Source organism: Sesamum indicum, linkage group LG12, assembly GCF_000512975.1.
Source record: "Sesamum indicum cultivar Zhongzhi No. 13 linkage group LG12, S_indicum_v1.0, whole genome shotgun sequence".
NCBI classification, from domain to species: domain Eukaryota; kingdom Viridiplantae; phylum Streptophyta; class Magnoliopsida; order Lamiales; family Pedaliaceae; genus Sesamum; species Sesamum indicum.
The window spans coordinates 5,563,608-5,585,466 of NC_026156.1; the positions used below are offsets into that span (position 1 = coordinate 5,563,608).

The 21,859-nt window shown below is 36.1% G+C and overlaps 5 protein-coding genes across 13 annotated transcripts; 3 read left to right on the forward strand and 2 right to left on the reverse strand.

The window, feature by feature from the left end:
• LOC105175789 (50S ribosomal protein L20) lies at positions 3,894-5,219 on the forward strand. Its single transcript, XM_011098377.2, has 2 exons — positions 3,894-4,240; positions 4,866-5,219. Exons 1-2 carry the CDS (start codon positions 4,055-4,057, stop codon positions 5,052-5,054), a joined length of 375 nt encoding a protein of 124 aa, XP_011096679.1. The 5' UTR covers positions 3,894-4,054; the 3' UTR covers positions 5,055-5,219.
• Positions 5,355-8,482, reverse strand: LOC105175790 (nuclear transcription factor Y subunit A-7-like). 8 transcript variants are annotated; one of them, XM_011098379.2, is made up of 7 exons: positions 8,315-8,482; positions 8,132-8,206; positions 7,857-7,907; positions 6,885-7,012; positions 6,379-6,480; positions 6,141-6,305; positions 5,355-5,874 (listed from the first exon to the last, which is right to left on the reverse strand). In XM_011098379.2, the coding sequence occupies exons 3-7, from the start codon at positions 7,882-7,884 to the stop codon at positions 5,689-5,691; spliced, it is 609 nt and encodes a 202-aa protein (XP_011096681.1). In that variant the 5' UTR covers positions 7,885-7,907; positions 8,132-8,206; positions 8,315-8,482; the 3' UTR covers positions 5,355-5,688. The 8 variants fall into 8 exon arrangements, with proteins under 8 accessions (XP_011096681.1, XP_011096682.1, XP_011096680.1 ...); XM_011098380.2 differs by lacking the exon at positions 8,132-8,206 and having other exon boundaries at positions 6,894-7,012; XM_011098378.2 differs by lacking the exon at positions 8,132-8,206.
• Positions 10,359-13,414, forward strand: LOC105175792 (ferredoxin--NADP reductase, root-type isozyme, chloroplastic-like). The gene is made up of 6 exons (XM_011098382.2): positions 10,359-10,602; positions 10,738-10,781; positions 10,891-10,950; positions 11,533-11,865; positions 12,127-12,346; positions 12,605-13,414. Exons 1-6 carry the CDS (start codon positions 10,554-10,556, stop codon positions 13,102-13,104), a joined length of 1,206 nt encoding a protein of 401 aa, XP_011096684.1. The 5' UTR covers positions 10,359-10,553; the 3' UTR covers positions 13,105-13,414.
• LOC105175793 (ADP-ribosylation factor GTPase-activating protein AGD12-like) lies at positions 14,556-18,962 on the forward strand. 2 transcript variants are annotated; one of them, XM_011098385.2, is made up of 9 exons: positions 14,556-14,764; positions 15,308-15,388; positions 15,915-15,996; positions 16,697-16,772; positions 16,891-17,054; positions 17,396-17,534; positions 17,827-17,943; positions 18,188-18,283; positions 18,456-18,962. In XM_011098385.2, the coding sequence occupies exons 2-9, from the start codon at positions 15,367-15,369 to the stop codon at positions 18,735-18,737; spliced, it is 978 nt and encodes a 325-aa protein (XP_011096687.1). In that variant the 5' UTR covers positions 14,556-14,764; positions 15,308-15,366; the 3' UTR covers positions 18,738-18,962. The 2 variants fall into 2 exon arrangements, with proteins under 2 accessions (XP_011096687.1, XP_011096685.1); XM_011098383.2 differs by lacking the exon at positions 14,556-14,764 and adding an exon at positions 14,783-14,924.
• Positions 19,472-20,341, reverse strand: LOC105175794. The gene has a single exon (XM_011098386.2). The coding sequence runs from the start codon at positions 20,113-20,115 to the stop codon at positions 19,633-19,635; it is 483 nt and encodes a 160-aa protein (XP_011096688.1). The 5' UTR covers positions 20,116-20,341; the 3' UTR covers positions 19,472-19,632.

Below are 21,859 nucleotides of genomic sequence, written 5' to 3' on the forward strand. Positions count from 1 at the left end.
ATCATTATTACGTTTCATGCACTAATTTTGTAGCTGGATTTGGGACCCACCTTACACTAATCAAATTGTCTTTGATTTTTCTCATTAAATTAATCACATCAACATGTTTGGTTTTCATTTTTTTATTTTATTTAATTTAGTATTATTCTTTCTCAATCACCTCACTACATTCAGTTTTAATCATTTTTCTCAATAGAATTTTATGTTAAGTACATAAGTTAAGTGTGTAATAAATTGTTGAAAAATATTTTAGAAATAAAATAAAAGTTTTTAGCCGACAACCTAATAGTTAAGAAACAAGATTTTTTTATTAAAAATAAATAAAATACTTTCGCATATTGCGCGCATTAAAAAATTTATATATATATAAAAATAAAAAAAAAATACAAATAATATAATTTTTTAAATTTTTTATTTTAGGAAGCACGTTGACAATTTATTCATGATTGATGAGGGACACAAGAGAGCTTTTTTCTGAAAAGAGGGATGGCATAGAATTTTTTATAAATTGGAGGAAAGATTTAGGGCCAATTAGAAAAGTTATAGCCAAACTCCTTTAGTTCAAAATTAAGGGAATATATTGAGACCCTGTGATTCCTATAAAACAGTGATTTTTATTTTTTAATTTTTATGGATAATTATACTCTCATCTCCTGAAATTTGGTGCAATTATGTATAAATCTCTTTTGGTTTGAGAAATACACATAGCACTCCTAACGTGTGCTTTCATTTAATAGATAAGTCCTCCTCCCATTAGTTTAAATTTATCAAAATTATTGATAGTTAACACAAAAATATAAAATAATATATAGTTACCTTCAATTGTCTTATTACTGACTTATTGCAAGTCAAATAATTTTTTTTATGATTAAATTACCACCACACGTCTTCACGCGTTAATATATATGAGAAGATATATTTTCACCATTATAAAGGTAGTTTAGTTTTTTTAAAAAAATATTTAACTCGTAATAAGTGACTAAAGGGTAAATATCAATTCTCATTTCAGTTTTTTTTTTTTTAGTATCAACAAATTTAGTGAATTTTTTAACCAACGAAGAGATGCAAATCTCAAGGATACTAAATGTAATTTTTTAAACTACAAAAAATCTATGACTAGTTAGATCAACTTTGAAGAGAGAGGAGCATAATAATTCTTTTTATTTTTAAGAGCTCGCTAATTAGTCATGATTACACGATTAAAGGAACGGAACGTGCCCAATATTTGCATTTTGGTCTTTTCTCTAATTCCAACTGTACATACACTAATAAAAAATCCTCCTATCCTTCAAATTTAAACCAATAAACTAAGAAAGCTTAATTAGCACTATATATCTGTATATAAAAATATAAAATAGAAAAATAGTAGTGATAAAGGAGTAAAAAAGGTGTAGAGAGAGAGAGAAGGAGGAAAAAGGATCCAAGGAGGAGAATTGCTTCCATTGACTTTGAGGATTGATGAGTAGGTTGACATTTGGGATATACATACACACATGCATAATCCTCCCTTTATTTCTCAACCCTAAGTGTTTCGTTTTTTTACTATATATGTGTTTTTGTCGTGTCTCTAAAAAAATGGCCTATAAAAATCGTAGCATTAATGATTAGAAAAATTATGGAATACATAAATTTATAAAGGGAGTGGTGCAATATTACATGCTACTGGGTGTGTTGATTATTTAGGAGTATATGTAACAATCACATAAAAATAGTTAATATTGTAGTATATATGGAGGTAAATCGCTATTTATTTTTTCATAAAGAGGTTATTTGCTCATTTTGATATCACAAGGAAGTTGCTTGTATTTTTTCCTATAGAAAAAGTGTAATATGCATGCATATATACCTAAATATTGGTTGATGCTGCTGATCATTAGACTATAAAATACAATTAGGTGATTCAACATTTAATTCGTTCAATATATAATTGGGATAATTACATTCACATCCATAACTTATGGTATATTTATACAAATCAATCTTACTTTTTGCATAATTATAGAAACTATCTATGACAGCTAAAAAATATGGATAGTTTGTGTAATGATGCTAAAATTTTTAAGGGGTGTGTTTGTAATTTTTCAAAAAAATAAGAAGTGATTCGTTTAAGTGATATTGATATTTGATGAATGTATGTGTAATTAAGTTAGGGATGTAAATGTAATTATGCGGGTATAATTTTTGGGGATATGTAGAGAATATTAGAGAGTGGTTTGGTACTGGTGATTTGGGTTAATTAGAAAATGAATGAATTAAAGTAGGTAGGTAGGTAGGAAGGGTTAAAAATATTGGAGAGTGGGGGGTGGGGTGGGGTGGGGCCAGGTCCACTTAGGGATGTTCCCTCCCACGTCTCATTGCGTGATTTTGCAAAGTTAAACAAAAGTGGAACTGCCTTTCCAATTTCCTCCTCCCCTTCTCAAAACAATACATATATGTTGTTCTCTGTCTCTAAGTTGAGCCTCCTTCAAGCCCCCACCATCCCCAATCACCTTTCTTTTTCCTTGTTCAAATTCCTCTCTGCCTTTGCTTCCATTTTACATCTTTCCCCTCCTTTCTCTCTCTCTCTCTCTCTCTCTCTATATATATATATATATGCATATGTGTGTGTATATATATACATAGAGAGAGAGAGAGAGGATTTTGGGGTCCATATGTTCTTTTTGAAATATTAAGAGTTGTAAAGGTAGGAGAGAGGATGTGGTGGTGAATTGATGGTGATGAGTGATGAGAGAAAGAGTATCCCTAAATATTTAGCTTTTTCCTACTACTATATAACAATAATAGCACAAAATCATGGTATAATTCTTTGCCATCATTATGAGTGATACCAAAGATTACGAATGTTACTCGTCAAGAACCACCTCATTAATGCTATTAAAACCCTACCAAAATACATTGCTCTATTTTTATTATTCAGACCACACACCACACCACCACTCTTCAATTTCAACCACACACCCCTTCTTCTTACATGCAGCCGCCAACCCCAAAAAGAACCAAATAAAAATTAATGAAAACATTTGAATATGAAATTTGGACTAGTCACGTTGGGGGCTGCAGCTTCTATTTTTGGTCGACACTAACGTTATTATTAGTAAATGCCAATTGACTCTGATGAATCATTTTGAGAGTAAAAAGAATGCAAAGGTTTCAAAGAGACAAGACAGAAAACAACATAAGAAACTTAGGCAAACTTGAAATGATTCCAGAGAAGAAAACTTTGGAATATGGATAACATATGTAAAGATGTAAAAGAAAACAAAAGTAGAGTAATTGTGGTTTGGTTGAAAATTTGAGGGGAAGCTGCCAAACCTTGTTTGCCTGATTGAGAGATTATTGGGATATGATGTTCATGTTTGTTGGAATAAGATTCACACGCTACTCATTTTCTCTTTCAACAAATGTTAATTGGTCAAACACCCCCATCTCTGTCTCAATCTGCCTATTCTCACTCCCCCCTTTCCTGTCTTGTCTTTATTATGCCAATTACTACTGTTATTATATATTCCCCAAAATAATTGAACTCCATCAGATCAGAATTTTGGGCACGATCCCACCAGCATGAATGCACCACATCACATGCAAATTCTGAAATTAAGCGTGTTTGAACGAAACAAGTCTTTGTATATCCAAGAAAAGTTGCTCAAAAAACAAAATCTGCTGAGGGAATTTTCTGAAAATAAGCTTTGGGAAATAATTTGAATCAAGAATTCGTAGGATTAGAACAAGTATGTGGGCTGAAGCCTGTAACTGTTGGTCTTACAGAACCCGCCCAACTCTCAATTTTCTGGGCTCATAACTTCTTCGGCTGATGGAAAGGGCCCAGAAAATACAAGGATTAAAGTGAGACTTTAGCTCAAGATCTTGGGGGGAAGATGAAATACACGTTAAAATTTGAGGCGGAAGTGTAATATTAACTCAACAGATGCAAATTGGAAAACAGCACATCCGGAGTGAGCTGAGTTAAACCTAAAACCCTTAAAACGGGCGCATAACCATTCCCCTTATAGAAACCAAACCCATAGGCAGCAAGGAAGGAGAATTGTTGGTAAAGATGAACAAGAAGGAGGTATTGAAATTGGCAAAGGGTTTTCGTGGGAGAGCGAAGAATTGTATAAGGATTGCGAGGGAGAGAGTGGAGAAGGCGCTCCAGTACTCCTACAGAGACCGCCGCAACAAGAAACGCGATATGCGTTCCCTTTGGATCCAGCGAATCAACGCCGGAACTCGCCAACATGGAGTGCGTTTCGTTCTCTATTATTGTCTTCTTGCCTTGTTTTGTTTGAAAACTGTGATTATTGCCTTCATTTTTTTTCGGAATTGGAGGTTTCGTCGTGTGGGGATGATACGGGGTTTTTCGGGTCGATGGTTAATATGATGGGTTTGAAAAATTTCTGTGAAAATTACATTTTGCCTGAATGACTTCGCATGTCTGCGACTGTGAGATATAGGCTGAATGTGAAAATGGATGGATTTAGAGAGAAAAGTGTGTTGTTACGGAGTAGAAAGGAAGATGGATCATGAAAGTTGCGTTTTAATGTGGTTTGGATTTGTGTTGTTCCTTTGCGTAGAATAATTGATTTTGCTAGTTACAGTTGGAGGAATAAAGAACTGTAATTGAAGGAATTGGTGTTCTCTCCCTCAGCCATAGTTTTATATGTATCCGAATAATTTTTAGTTTGATGACATGGTATAGTCCTAGAAAGACGACGCCCTGCAAGAACCTTTTCATTCTTGTAAATTGGTTTGATGTCTGATGATATCTTGTTAGTAGGTATATGCAGATGAGGTTGCTGAAGTTGTGTTCAGAAGTAACTGTGTCAGTAACTTATCGTTTCTTTTCACACCTCTCTTCTGCATGACAGGTGAATTATGGAAATTTCATGCATGGGCTAATGAAGGAGAATATTCAATTGAACAGGAAAGTTCTATCCGAGTTATCCATGCATGAGCCGTATAGCTTCAAGGCCCTTGTCGACATCTCACGCAATGCCTTTCCAGGAAACAAGACAGTCCTGCCGCCCAAAAAGGAGGGGCTCTCAATTCTTGTCTAGATCTCGTCCCATTTATGTGTTAGGATAGCGTTCTGTATGTTTCCTGTTTCGGTGGCTGGATGTAATTGCAGAAGTAAAGCCAAATAGGCAGATGGGATTCTAACAAACTTCTGTAAGCATGAATTACTCTGGTCAATACAATACCGTTCCGAAAGGTTTATTGTTTTTTGGTGATTCTTCAATTGCATCGATAAGCTTACATTTCCAGTACCTTCGCAGGAACTACTTCATTGAAAACAAATCCTAACCAAGTAGAAGAGGGCATATACTTGGTACCAATTACAAATTTTTGGTTCAAGGTATCACGCTTATTCAGAATATCAACATTGTTGAGAACACAGTGAATACCAATACAATATGAGCGCAACAATCATCCCTATCTTGCCAACCATGAGCGCCAATCTGACTAGATTCCTAAAATTAGCTTTAACTTACATAAAAGAGTAATCCAATTGTGAAATTGACGTTCTGCTGCCAACTGCAGTACCCTACAAAAACCTACCTGATTGAATGTACACATACACAACTACAATTTAAAGCCCTGCAGACCTACGAACCAGCAACCAATCTGTAAATTGACAATAGAGAGGAACTGCTTCTTGTATCTCAACCCTCTTATGATTTTAACTTGAATTTAGGCTACATCTGCAGGAGGCATTTTCTTGGAATCATCCATTTCGCTATTCAGGTTACGGTTGTCCTGTGGTTTCTCACTTGATTCCACTTCTTTTTTCTGGTCCTCGCTCTTCTTTTGGAAACGACCCCCCAGTCCCCTAGCTCTTCTCAGTGCATGCAAATGCCGAGATTCATGCAAGTACGGCTGCCAAAATTAGTCAAATATGAAGAGTCTTAAGTTTAGGTCCCACTAAGACAGATATTCCACAGCATGACATCTTTATTGCATGTGGCTTTCTTTCTGATAAATGGCTACACATGTGCCAGACAATGGAACCAGGATTTGATTCTTCATTAGACCTTACCATGCCGAAAAATGTAGCAGGTTTACTCGTCCAAACTACAATTTGGACAAATCAAGAAATCAACTCAGAATAAGAATCCAGACAAGATCAACTAGTGCATTCATACCTTCCGGGATTTGGCAAGTTTATTTTCTAACTCAGCTTTTGCACGAGATTGTCGGCGTCGCATGATTCCATGATATTGTTTTGCATTAACAAAGACAGGTTCCTCAACTGCTTCTGACGGCAATGGAACACCAGCTTGCTGAATTCCCATTAACTGAAGGTGTACCTGAATGAGGAGTAGAATACTCAAACCTCCTGGAAAATTCTGTTAGGATGAGGGGACTGGGCATAAAGAGTACCATAGGCTGGGAAGGATAAGGTTGTGCTGGATAAGGCTGTGTCTCGTAAGGAGCAAATATACTCCTGTAGTAAGGATCTGGATAAGGGTAAGCTGTTTGTGCCTGCGATTTCAAAATTTCAGATAGCAGTGAATGCGCAATTATCCTGCCTCTCATATCAACTATATATCAGAATATGAAGTGTGAGATTAGATAATGGATCAAAGACGTAAATGCAATGCAGTTGCTTGGGCTTAAAATGACAATTCAAATCCTTTATTCTTCAACATGGTTGATATTTGAAGGGAATTGTCCAGGAAGTTTGTCAGGATTCTGATCCTGATGCAGTAGAGATACTGAAGGGCAATATCTAAGAAAAGAAACTAGGAAACAAGGCTTCTGGAAATTAAAGTTCGATACAGATACTATTTAAGTTCAGCAGAACCTTAAAAAAAAGGGAAAAGAAAAGTTCAGCATGATATGCAGGTGATCACAAATAATAACCAAGACAATAGTACATCACATACTCCCATTACATTTCCAACTCCAAGTTGAGCAGGTCCTGCATAGTGCATTGTTGGGGATGCAATACCAGGATGAGACATTCCATTAGCTGGAGATGAAGGCTTTTGTTGTTCGTCAGCCTCACTATTATCTGAAAATCATACACAGCATGAAAAGCCAATAAATCAAGAATAACAATAGCATCAAGTCTTTCTTCCAATTATCAACAACAAAAATCTATGTGCATAACAAGTCAAAATCAAATCTACCAGTAAACCCAGTCTCTTAACATGACAAGAACATTTAGACAACCTACCATGTTTAAACTATAGACTACACGATCCAAATCTATTAGCTTCAAATATTGAATATTGAAGCCTTTCTTTCTTTCAAGATTTTCACTGCAAAGGCCAAAGAGTCCATCTAATGTTAGCTCAATGCAGGTGTAGGTGTGTTGCGGTCGTTGCTAAATTCTATGGAAAACATTGTAAAGTTTGTAAAATTTGAATTTTGTTGGCAATGACATCATTCAATGTGCAATAATGTATGTAATATCTGCCTAGAAGGTCTTTCACTGCCCTCATCAACAGACTGACGGTTGATAAATGACATGGACAGTACTCCTTGAGTAAATTTGTATACGATTTCTTCTTTTCGATCATTATGAACTTAGCACAACTATTCATGCCTATCTACAAAACCCGGGTTCTGAAACAAAGTTAACATCACAGCTAGACCGTGTTATAGTAAGTTTATGGTTCTTCTTTTTTTTGGTTGAAATTCCCCTGTGACCCAGGTTTTTAAGTTGCAGGATCTATTGACCTGCTCTTTCTTCCGTAGGACCAAATTTTCCATGAGAACTCAGTAAAACCCAGCAGGAACAAGTCCTAGTCCTCTGTGCTTGACGCATTGATGTTTATAAACGCAGTGAAAAGTCAGAAACAAAACAACCATTTGACACGTGCATGTAGCGATACGTCTTCCATTGAAATTACCAGAGAAGCTGTGAACGGACGATGTCATAGTGCTGCTTGATGCACGCAGAACTGGCAATGAAGAAACCAGAACGTCATTAATTCTGACAAAGCGCAGGAAATTGAATTTTACGCTAGAATACCACATAAGCACACAAAAGCACAACACAAACATATAGGTATCCTTCAAGAATCTCATTAGAAACTGAGCTCCATCGGAATTTCAATTACAATGAATCGGCTCAATCGAGGGCTAAACTTTTCCACAAAAATAAAAGAAGGAAGGGCATAAGCACCTAAATTTCCATTAATGCAATCCTTGGACAAAATTCGTCGGCCTCCAAACGGCACATCAAAGATGTAGGTTATTTCTATAAAAAGAAAATTAAAACGAAAACGAAGTAATAAATTTGGTACTAGATTTGAAGCTGCTTGATGGAGGAATTGATAGCTAGGGTTTGGAATTAAAGAAATCTTACCTGGTTGCGAGGGAACTCAATTTGACGGAGGTGGCCAAACCGCCAATAATTCTCTGTTCGTCTCTCTTACTTTCTCTCTCTAGAGCTATAAAAGTGTTTGATGGAGATTTTATTCTCTGCGGTCGAAAGCAGGATCAAAACTGTTGTCCGCCTCTGGGAAAGAGAGAAACAGGGCGAGGGTCGAAAATTGAAATATCGGTTTTCCATTTTTACCACTGTATGTACTTTTGACCTCCGCTGTAATTTCTCTTTCTTACCATTTTTAGCTGCGGTAACTTTCGCAAACAAACTACTTTATCACAATTTGCTCTGTTTCTTTTTCAAACATCAATCGATATCTCTGTAAATAAAATATAAAAAAAATTATAATATAAATTTGAGAGAAATATTCATACATTTAATGAGACTCAGACACATAATTTTCAATTTCGTTCATAAAACTTGAGTCTTAAGCACCAAAATAATAATATATATATATATATATATATAAAACAAGCATAACTTATTATTAAACTTAAAAGCAGTAATTGATAAGTAGTTATATTAAAATATTTATTTAAATAAAGATAATCTTATTTAGGTGTTTTGTATTTTTTTTTTCCTCAAAATTCACATTAACATTTTGGTAAAAACTTTAAATATAATGATTTATGTATAATGTGTTCCATTAGTCATATATTCAACAAAAATATAAATAAAAAAAATTAGCAGTCAATCATTGGAGTAGACTGAAATAATTAATTAGGTTCATGATCAGAATTTAACCTTTTAAAAAATAATTGAATAAGCTGACTAATAACAATTGTATATTTCAACAATAAAAACAGGTGTGATTATTAAGAAACAATTCAATTTGAAGACGTTAATTTCAATTACAAGTGTTGTTTCAAATTTAATTAAAAGATGTAGTACCAAAAACGAAATAATATCAAAATCAGCGCCCCAAATCAACAATCCAATCAGAATTCACGGAGAGAGGCGCGTCACGAGTCAATTGGCAACGGGTGAAGGTGCAGGTAGGCCAGGGTTGTAGTATATGAAAACCTTGGGATGAAGACGAATATTCTTTTTTATTTAATCAGGAAAGGGAAAAGTGGGAATATGTGGCTGAGGGGGGAGTGGTCCCACACCCGAGGTGGGCGATGATCCTGGTTTCGGGCAGCCAGATCTGAGAAAAAGGGACGGCTAATCTCAGCCACTACCTTTGGTGGGGCCCTTTTCTTGGAGATGGTCAGTTTCTCTCTCAATCTCTCTGTATAATAATAATCTACACCAAGCCCCGACATAGATGAACTCAGCTGATGCTTTCCTCCTCTCTTGTTTTTTTCCTCCCCTCAAAAATCCTTTTTTGTTTATTATTTAATTTGATATAAATTCTTATTTGGAATTTAATTTGTATATAAGCACCTTAATTTATTACTAATTGCATCATATTTATTATATAATTATGTAGTAGCTCATGACGAGACATGAAAAATCAAATAAACTTTTAAATATAAATATAAGTAAATAACAAATAATTTAAAATTAGAGTGATTAATAAATATCATATTATAAATTTATATTGAATATAAAAATAAATTTAAATGTTTTACTAACTATTGACCTAAAATAATGAGTGAATGTTTTGGATGGTATACTTGTCTAAATTTTAAATATAAAATAACTGATAAATTTTAATTGACAAAATAAAATTAAAAAAATGTATCGAAATCTAACAACCGAAGAAGCAGGGCTATGTGTAGTGGTCCAATGGGCTTCTGGGCTATATTTCATCTGAAAAATGGATGTGGTGGTCCAATGGGCTTTATTTCATCTGAAAAATGGATGTGGTGGTCCAATGGGCTTGTCTGTCTGCAATAATGCCATGATTTCAATTAATAAAAAAAATAAAAAGAAATAAAGGTAGGGGGAATATAAATAAAGTAGTGGGGGCCAATGCCAAGACCATCCAAGCGTTTAGCGTCTCTTGGGGTTGATTAAGAAGATAGCTTAACCAAATCCCTACTTTAAAAGCCACTTCAACTTCACAATTCACAATTCACAATTCACAATTCACAATTCTTCACTCACACCATTCCAACCCTCATTCTCTATTTATGATCACTATATTATATCTACTTTTATTTTAAATTATTTTTATTATATAATTTTTTGAAACTATATGTCAATCAAATATAATTGTATGTTCCCAAAATTTGAAGGGGGGAGAGAGAGAGAGAGAGTCTAATGGCGGTGCATGTTCGCAGTTTGGCCCGAATTCCTCCGACCTTTCCCTCTGCCCAAAGGTTCACTTCACTACTCACACCCCATCCCATTTTTCTATTCTACAACTAGCAAAATTCAACTTGATTTCTAAAGTCTGCGGGTGTGTATATATATGTTTACTCTCTCCATCTTATATACATCTCTGTGAACTGAAGTTGTCGTGGGATTATTGACGATGGCTCTTTCCGCGCTGTCCCAGGTGAGTTTCAAATCTTGGGTTTCTATACTTGGTTCTTTTTTTTTTTTTTTTCGGGAGTTTGGAGTGATTTTATTTATTATGTGGGAAAATGTTGGATTATTCTTTGCAGGTCCCAGTTCCCGTCCCTATCAATACTGATACCTCCTCCCTCTCTACATCACTGTTTAAGGTTCTTCATTTTCCTTAACTTTTTCATTTTTTTTTAAGATTGATTATCTGAAGTTGTTGTTGCATGGCTTTTTAGCTGTTTGCACCAATTTATTTAATCAATTTGAAATTTGCCAATCTGATTTATTCGTCATCAATTCAAGAATTTTGCTCGATTTTCATTTACGTACTGGCAATTGAATGCCGCGATGTACTTTGGGTTGGTCTTTTTTCTTTTTGTATTTTTCTAGTTTCAAATCTCTGCTGTGTTCCTTCTCGTGTCTTAGAGCACATTGTACATGGCTGATGGTGTTCCTTGTGTCTTAGGAAGCTCGTAACAGTCCTTGCCAAATTAAATATGGCTGTTTGATTTCATAATGTTGGATTATTTCTATACTATTTTTAGATTCTGCTTCAATCGCCCGATTTTCCTATGTTTCTTGCTGGTTGGGGGTTAGAGGATTGCTGCTAACAAGATTTGTTAATCTTGTCGTATCCAGCATGCTATTATATATCACAGTTCATTCAGATTATTACAGTGTTGCAAGCTATGATGATTGAAGTACTATAGTTCTCGATCTAATGGCATCTCATTGTATTGCAGAACAACAATGTGTCTTTTCACAATAAATTATGGACATCTGGCTTATGTTTAGACTCGAATATTGCAAACTCACGGTTGAAGAAGCGATTTGTGGTTTGCATGTCAGTGCAACAAGCCAGCAAACCCAAGGTTGGAGTTTCACCTTTAAGTCTAGAAGATGCAAAAGAGCCACCACTACACTTATACAAGAACAAGGAACCATACACAGCAACTATTGTTTCTGTTGAAAGGCTTGTTGGTCCAAAAGCACCTGGAGAGACATGTCACGTTGTGATCGATCATGGTGGCAATGTTCCCTACTGGGAAGGACAAAGTTATGGAGTCATCCCTCCTGTATGGTTTCTAAATCTTTTCTGTCTCCACCATAACCTTATACGCCCTGAAGTTGCCTAGAAAACCATTTCTATGATGCACTTTTGATTTTCATTTCTCATTTTTAGAATATCATGCACTCTTAGTTTGCTTAACTATTTATTGGCATTTCATGCACATTTTATCTGCATTTTTCTTCGGACAAGAAATTAGTGAAATAATGCTTTGCAGTATCTTCACTCGGTCCTTGTTTTATGAATTTGTTTGTTGTTTCATTTTCAGGGTGAGAACCCTAAAAAGCCTGGTACTCCACACAATGTTAGGCTATATTCAATAGCATCTACCAGGTATGGCGACTCTTTTGATGGCAAGACAGCAAGTTTGTGTGTTCGACGTGCTGTCTATTATGATCCTGAAACTGGAAAAGAAGATCCTTCAAAAAATGGGGTGTGCAGCAACTTCTTATGTGATTCAAAGCCTGGTGACAAGGTTCAGATCACAGGTAAGACTTTCAATAGGTGTAGTTAAGGCGAACCCAATTCAAAATGTTATTTGAGTTTCTGAGCAATGAAATCAGAGACATTCAGCTTTTATGTCATTAGCACCAGTTGTTGCCCCTGTCCCTTTATTCCCCTGAAGAAGAAAACTGTGAGAACATATAAAATACAGTTTGGCAGAGCTGCTTTGGCGTTGTTGAGAATCTTTTCGGCAGACAAAACTTATGAGGTCCTCACGTGTAATCTTGTTCACTTCTTTTTAGGTCCTTCTGGAAAGATCATGCTCCTTCCTGAAGATAATCCAAATGCTACCCACATTATGATCGCCACTGGCACTGGTGTGGCTCCTTTTAGAGGCTATCTGCGCCGTATGTTCATGGAGTCTGTTCCAACATTCAAGTTTGGTGGCCTCGCGTGGCTTTTCCTTGGGGTGGCTAATGGCGACAGTCTTCTTTATGATGAAGAATTCTCCAAGTATCTTCGGGAGAACCCAGACAATTTCAGGTATGATCGTGCTCTTAGCAGAGAACAAAAGAATAGAAGTGGAGGCAAGATGTATGTCCAGGATAAAATCGAAGAGTACAGTGATGAAATTTTCAGACTTTTGGATGGTGGGGCGCACATATACTTCTGTGGGCTCAAGGGAATGATGCCTGGCATCCAGGACACACTGAAGAAAGTCGCCGAGCAGAGAGGAGAAAGCTGGGATGAGAAGCTCTCTCAATTGAAAAAGAACAAACAGTGGCATGTTGAGGTCTACTGAAACTGCCCAACTTGAGCTGTTTGTCCTGAAGAGGTGCAGCATTCTTCCTTTTATGTAGCACCGCAGGTTGGTCGTTAGCATTATGAGGTCAAACTCCGCATGTACTTCACATCTATCTCGAACCATCTCCTGATAATTATATTCTTTTTTATGCTTCAAAAACTGAAATCTAAAGTAGTTGGGGTACGAATTCCATAAGTCGACTTGTAATTTAGTTGCATGAAATTCAGAGCGAAAAACTGAACGCAGAGAGCGCATGTTTTTTCGTATTCATTCAGCAATGGGATAAGCACAAAATTCCCCCATAAAATGCTGATCTTGTTTGAGTTATTACTGTTGATTGAAATGGAGGTTTCTGTGTGGATGGGATGAACACTTAAACCTACCCTGAGTGCTGCATTCCAACCTGGTTCATTTGAACCACTGATCTAGATCCATTTTGGATCCATCCGGACTCAATCAAACCACCCATTTGCCACCACTACTTGGGGCCATTGCAAGTAAAAGAATCCTTTTGTGCATCTTTTTATCTAAGAGAAGTGAATTCTTGTGGGAATTTTGGAGATGTGCCCAACACTAACAGTGCACCACTCAGACTTTGAAATGGTGTTATACAGCAATTATTACAAAAAAAAGGAATAATAAAAAGTCAACACACACACAGAGGCAAGCAGTTAGTGGTAGGATGTTGTTGTAATGAAACTCATTAATTGCACCTGAAAAGTGTGAGCATTATGACTAGAGTTTTTTTTGTCAATGTTGGACAATGTAAGTAGACTAACTTCTTACCTTCCCAAGACAAAATTAGGTGGACAGTGGACACCACATGCCCTAACACATCATTAACTGGACTTAATCGATTTAATTGATTGCTTAATAACAACTGTTTGGGTATTCTTCGTGAATTTGGTTAAGCCCTTCTTTCTTTTTTCACATTAAAAATTATTGACTGTGTTGGTTAATTATTATGTAAATCCCAAATTATTAGTTAGTTTAATCCCTTGATACAGATTTAATATGAAATCATTCTCTTGAATAAAGAATCCAAACAGAAGAATGGTTCCATGTGCTGTCACCAAGTACATGAAAATGAATGATTGATGGAATAGGTATTAATGTGATAAAAAATCTTCCATCCACCATCTTAAGGAGTATGAGGACATATTATGAAATTAAGATAGGGGAAAACAAAAAAGGTAGCTCCGGAGTTGGGACGTGTTTATGATTTGTTTACCTTTTTCCTTAAAAAAGGGGAAAAAATCCCGAAGAAGGAAAAGAAGTGCCAATAAAATGACTAAGAAAAAAGAAGAGGAAGAAGAAGATTAGAAGCTTCTTGTGAAGAAAATAATAGTAAATAAATATATATAAAAAAAGAAAGAGAGGGAGACCAAAAAGCTGTAATAAGGAATGAAATTAGTAAAGACAGTAAGGAAAGTGGAGTTGTAATAAATAAATAATTGCATTCACATCGAAGAAACAGTTGTTCTCGTTGATTTGATTTCAAATCAAATAAAACTGCCCCCTCTGCCTCTGCCTCTGCCTCTATCTTTTTCCTTTCATAATATCCAACTCATATCATATCCCAAACAAGTGAAATTCAGAAATCCTCTCTCTCAATCGAGGGTTCCTACATCCCACAACGCGCTTCTTCTCTATAAAGGTATTTGACTTTCTCACTCTTCTTTTTTCTCTTCGCAAATCTTTCTTTCGTTCGAATTCGATTCTGTCATGTTATGCAGCAGAATTTCTGGGTTTGTTCGCCATTCGAATAAGAGCAGAGATTGATGATTTTATCTTTTGTCTTTTTTCGTTTAATCCAGGTGAAGATTCACTCTTCATACTGCAATTTCGATGCATATTTCAACATCAATTTTCTACTTCAAGTGTTCTGTTCTTATGTTGTTGAATTCCAAGTTTCTGGAAATTTTCTAAATATGCCATCTTTTCTTTCGGGATTCATTTAATTTCTGGGAGTCAGCGAGGCGGCTTTTTTACCCCTCCAATACATTTCTATTGCCGCTTCAAGAACTAGTTTCAATTTCTTCTTGTGGTTCTGATACAATTCATAGAAATGACTTAACCGAGTGTAGTTAGAGGAAGTATATGCTGTTTAAGATTTATTTAGTTGTTTTTTGTTTCACTTGTAATGGTGCTCATGAAGTGGTTTTTTTCTTCCTCAATCTTTTGGGGGATAACTGTGCAGGTTTTACTTGTAATACAGGACTAGTTTTGTTGAATGAGATTATTTTTGCAAATAAAGCAATGAGCCACCATCCATCTTCAGGTATGGTTTAATGTATTCTTGGAATCTTGAAAATCATGCAGCTCTGTCGTTCAAGTCCGGATTTTGTTTTGTAAATGATATTTGATTAGTGCGCATGCCCCTGTTCTGATAAAATTTTCCTAGTAACATTAAATGGAAGTTGTAATTTAAAAGAAAAAGTGAAAAATTAATTCACAGACTGCAGAGCTGTGTGTGAAAAACCTTCTCTTGGAGACAGAAGGAAACAAGTTACACTGATAGAGAAAAAAGTGTTTCTATTCAATCAATCAAAAGTTATGGATGGTTCCCATTTCGTTCTGACTGAGTCCACTTCATGTTGACATGTCAGTATTGTGGTTCCCATCATGATCAAATTTTCTACACAGTAATGCTGATTGTTACCCAATAACTTTCCTTCCTTAAAGTTACTACTACTGTCACTGAATCATAAATCATTAAGCTTGTGTCATAGCTCCTTTGATCACTGTGTTTTTATCATTAATTCTCAGCTTCTCCTTATTATACGGGGTTCCTGAAAACTATGCAGGTAAAAGGAGATTGAAAGATCTTTTGGCTCAACCCGATAACCGTACATGTGCAGATTGTGGCACTCCAGACCCAAAATGGGCGTAAGTTCTTCCAGTCCTCTTTCTCACTTTCTCGTTCTTGTGCGGACTATCATGTTGGACTGCCATGACAGCCTAAAAACAGATAGTTATTGGTTTCCCATACCATGAACAAGATCAGGAGTTCAAGTTACTGATAAAAAAAAAAATGTCAGGAATTCAAGGTCACCCTTTCCCAGTTGCCGGTGCTCAGAAAGAAAATATAACGCATTGACCTGTGTTTGCCAGACTTTTTCTTCAGGAAATAAGAATTTTTGGGGAGAAGTAGAAAGTTTCATAGGTACATGAACATAAGGACTCTTGTACAGCAATTCTGGAAAGATTTGCAATATATTAGAAAACATATGGTTTTATTCACATATGCTATGCACAATCAATAAACAAACATCATGACTCATGACCTAAAATTTGGAAGGATTTCTTTTGGCAACAAAATAAGAAAAGATGGTGCTATTAATTAATGAGGGCCACACTGCACAATCACCCTTCTCGCACTACTACAGTCACCTTCTATGAGCCCTTCACTGATTCTTTAACATTGGAGTTGCAGCAATTAGCATGACTTAAGAAATTTGAATATTGAAATTTGAAGCTCTCTGGACAATATAGGAATGGTTGGAACTTTTGAAAGTTATTGGAGGCTTAAATGTTTGATTTGTTCACTCATTTGTGCCTTCTTTATTGATGTTTTGCACTTTTTCAGGTCAGCAAATATTGGAGTATTTATATGCTTAAAGTGCTGCGGTATCCACAGAAGCCTCGGTACACATATCTCGAAGGTGATCTCTTGAGGACCTTTTTGCCAATGCAACATGCCCTTACCCACTTCACCCTTTGTTTCTAATTTCTGACATTATTTTCTTTCCTTCATTTACAAGATATTCGTCCATCTTGCAGGTTTTGTCTGTGACATTAGATGAATGGTCTGAAGAAGAAGTTGATTCAATGATTGAGGTTGGTGGAAATGGATCCGCAAATTCCATTTATGAGGCTTATATTCCTCAAGGGGTGTCAAAGCCTGGACCTGATGCTTCGCATGAAGTACGTGCAAAATTTATCAGGTGTGGTCCTATATAAAGTATTAAGTAGTAGCTTTGGGCTTTTTGGAAGGTGTTGGTTCCTTGTTATTACGTCTTCCCACTTTTTTGGTTGTTTGTGGTGAAGACCTGGTGTTTACTCTTCAGTTATTTCACAGGACTTTCTACTTAACCTCACCTGTAGCCCTATGCCCAATGCCTAATAATGAGATTTGTATCGATCTCGGTGACCAGCCTTCATCTTCTCAACTTTCCAATTACTGCCTACTCGCTTTTCTGTTGCCAAATTGCATGTTCCATAAAATCCTGGTAGTGTACGTATCATGGGACTGTTCATTTCACTTATGTTCACCTGTACTTTTCAGGGCTAAGTACGAGAGTCAGGAGTTTTTGAAACCTAGCCTGCGTATTCTTTCCTCTTCTTCAAAACAGCCTTCTTTGCAAGCAAGTTTATCCAAGAAGATTATGGATAGTTTTGGACATTCAGGATCATCGGAAAATTCAGTATGTGTCCTTCACTTGTTGTTTGCTTCTGTCCACTTTGGAGGTATGATGTCTAGATTAACGTTTTCTTTATTATATCCGGAGCTGAGTGGTTCAACTGTCCATTATATATGTTCCTGTATGTATTTCAGTAGTCATAAACGTTTGGGTTTCCTTTGTGAAGAAAGGATGCCAGTAAGAATAATATGCTAAGATGAGACAGATTCATGAAGATTGTACAAACTATATGCAGTTCTTGTTGATTCTGAGAATGATGAAATATCTTTGGAGCTAATGTCAAATCTGATCACAGGAAGGCATGGTGGAGTTTATTGGGATGTTGAAGGCTAAAGTACTGAGGGGCGCAAATTTAGCCGTTCGAGATATGCTGTCAAGCGATCCATATGTTGTTTTGACACTTGGGCATCAGGTTTCTTCCTTTTCCTTGTTTTTTTGTTTTTTTTGGTTTAGTGAAAATATTTGTTTGTAGTGACTTGTTTAGAAGCATAACGTCGGGAAACTCCTTAATCTATTACATAAATTGCAAGCTCCATGGATCTTCTTTCATTTTTCTTCTTTTTCATTGTACCGGTGAACTAGTGGTCTAACTATTAATTTCCAACACATACGATTCAAAAGTTTTAAACATCTAATGCTGTTCTTTGTGTTCTCAGAAAGCCCAAACATCTGTGGTTAAGAGCAATTTGAATCCCGTCTGGAATGAGGAACTTATGCTCTCTGTCCCACAAAATTACGGCGTAATAAAGCTGGTATTTATTGTTTTTGTCTTTCTGGCATTTTGCCCTCGATGATGATGGTGTATTACTGAAATGATTTTCCACTGTTCCATTCATTTGAATTACATGGCAAGCTCTCAATCACTTGTTTGCTATGATCTTCATGTTTAAGCTTTTAAAATTTGCATTCTTTTGTTCCTATCAGCAAGTTTTTGATCACGACACGTTTTCTGCTGATGATATAATGGGGGAAGCGGAGATAGATATTCAGTCGATGATAACTTCTGCAACAGCATTCGGAGACCCTGAAATGTTTGGAAATATGCAGATTGGGAAATGGCTGAAATCAGGCGACAACGCTCTATTGGAAGATAGCACCGTTAACATTGTTGATGGGAAGGTGAAGCAGTTCGTGTCGCTGAAGCTCCAGAATGTAGAGTCTGGAGAAATGTACCTTGAACTAGAGTGGATTCCTCTGGATCATTAATACAGAATTTTCACCATTCCCCTCCCATTCTCATCCAAACGTAAATTTCATGGTCCGTGAAATTATCTGTCTGTGAAACTTAAAACTTTTTATCAAAAAATGTGGAAAGAAGTGTACATTTGCAAGAAGGGTAGCTCAACTTGAGAAACCAAATTGTGAAAATATATTGATGATTCAATGAACATTTTTATGTTATTGGCATGTTGCAGCTTTACTGTTGCTATATATGTCCCAATTTATGTCAAATTTTTAAGTAAATGCTTGGGGAACTGGTTAATCATGGAAGTGATGCGTAGGGAGGAGTATTATCTACTTTATTATTATTAAATAAAGTATTTCAAATTATGGTATGATATTGAAATTTTCAATTTCACTTTTCTCAAATTTCACTAACTTATTTTAATCCTTTGTTTTGTTGTTCCAATTAAAATAGATTTGGAAATATAAAAAGTATTCTTATTGAATTACGCACACTGAGTCAGATATTTGGAGTGTAGCGTACATATGAGAATGAGAATGAGAGTAGTAGAAGTTCCACTGATGCTAATGCGATATTTATAGAATTATTCACCACCAATCACCTCAGTCATGTCTTCCATTGCTCTTCTTCACTCATAGTGGGATTCCTTTATCATTCTCATACCGCGCTTTTACTTGGTTTATTATTGTTGTACCAACGACAACATTAAACGCTCCAGTATGCATAATTATTGATATTAATGAAAAAACACAAATATTTCAAACAGATTAGGGTATATTAATCCGAGACAAAAAGGCAGAATGCATGGCAATAATCTCATGCAATTACAACATCCATCATTTTACAACTACTATTATACACAAATTAAACAAGTGGAATTAAGGAATTAATTCACAAGTCAATTAGCACTAACCTCTACTTTTGATTGTCTGCATCATCAGCCACAAACCTTGGTGCTGATGCTGTTGCTGACTCCGACTCCGAGGGGATTCTCTCAGCTTTTGGCTTCTGCTTTTGCAGCCGAAAGAGGAAAACCACGCCCGAGACCCCCAGCAATACGACGCCAGTCAGTCCGCAAACCGCGCTCGCCACCAGCAACCCCAGCCTCACGTGATCTCCTCCGACGTCGCGTGTCCTCCCGCCGCCCGCGTGAGCGCTCCACCAGGTGTCGCTGATATTCTTCGCCTCAGGCAGCTGCACGGACGATGAAGATGACGTGGCCGTCCCGAAGAACGAGCGCATTTCTTGGGCGTCGCCGTTCTGTGCGGGAGGGAGAGAGTGTTGTTGATACGATAGGCCGTGGTCGGAGGGGCGGAGGTCCCGGGCGGCGGACTGGGGGAGGATGGTTGATAGAGTGAGGAAGGCTACGACAGCGTAATGCAAGAAAGATTGGTCCATTTGGAAATTGGAATTGAACAGTGCGGGGGTGGGTGAAATGAGTAGCGATGGGAGTGGGGTTTTCGTTTTCAAGCTCTACAATTGTCAAGAAACGGACATCAACTCGTGAATCCTTGTCGGGAAGAAACAACAACAAACGGTTTTAATTACGTAGGACGAAGAGTCAGACAGAGGGGAATTTATTGTAGTAAGAGGAAGAAATGGTTGTACAGCGTGCTGAAGCAATTGTACTGGAACTGGGAGACTAATTGAATAATCCACCGCAGGGTATTTTGTCTTTTGCGTATTAATGCCCATGAAAATGACTCACTGTTTCTCATTGCTTCACAATCATACCATTACTCCTCCTTTCTTACTCTATCTTTATGTAACTAGCTAATGGTTTCTAGTTTTCAGGCTTAATTACGCTAACATCTATTTCAAAATAAAAAATTATATTTTCTGCAAAAAAAAAATTAAAATTACACTTACATTCCCTTCAAAAATCATTGTTTACATATGATACAATTTTGTTGGAATTTGGATGAAAAATACTAATTTTAGCCAAAACAAAAAAGAAACATAAATTCTAACTTTTCACCTCATTTAACGTTCTTATGTATAATGGTGTACTTATAAAAAAAAAAAAAATAATTTTAACGTCCCTCCATATATACATATTACATTTATTCTTCTATAAGTATAAAAGTATATATAAAAATATAAAATGAGAGACAAAATTAAAATTTAATGTAATTTTTTTTACTTAGGTTAGCATTTTCTGTCCAAATTTTAGAGGAAGCAAGTCGGGTATAAATAGAAAATTTTCGAAAAAGACGTAAGTATAATTTAACTTTAATTTTTAATCATAGTTAAATTAGAGTATGAATATTATGAATTGATTTAGAAATTATGTAAATATATTGAATGGGTTATTGGAAAAGTTGGTTTACCTTTTCAACAGAAAAAGTAGAAGGTGTCGTCCCTTGTGTTGGCTTTTTCTCTTTTGATTGGCATAGTTGCATGTGCAACTTCTGTTTTATTCCCTCACTTCACTGTGGGACCAAAAGCAGAAAACATAAAAATAAAAGGAAAAATAGAAACTATGTGCAAATTTAATATACGAATTTTTGGGGTTTCTGCAGCAAAGATCCATTTTGGGCCTGGAGAGTAGCTTTAAGTCAAAACCATCTTAAGTTGCAGACAGCACAGGCCCAGGTACACTTGTCCCCTTGGCCCATGGAATTACCGACAAATGTTGCAGCAATTTTTGTATTACTACATTACACATAAAACAGGTCATTTACAATTTTTTTTTTTAAGATTATAGAGAAAATTGCTTCAACTCATTTTTAGGTCTATTTTGTCTTGAAGCTTGAAGTAGACCGCAAAATGGGAGGAACATGGTTGTTTTTCCCCCCACCAAATCGCCAATTTCGTCAATTTTTTGTAACAGTTTGAAGGCCAATAGTGTAATGTCAAATTATTTGAGGATCAAACGCGTATAGTGGCTATGTTTGAAGACCAAAATTGTAATTATTCCTATTGAAGTCATATGTATTTGAAAGAAAATCAGTGTGATACTCATGCACTGGGGCGTGTTATTTTTTGAAATTCAAATTGGAATGCGTATCTTACGCACTATCAATACGATATTATTGTGTAAGGTGTTAACGTTAGCAATAAAGTTTTTGAAGAGGTACTCAAGAACTATCTCAACCTGGTAATTATGTGGCCAACAACATGTAAATATTCAGATGTGGTT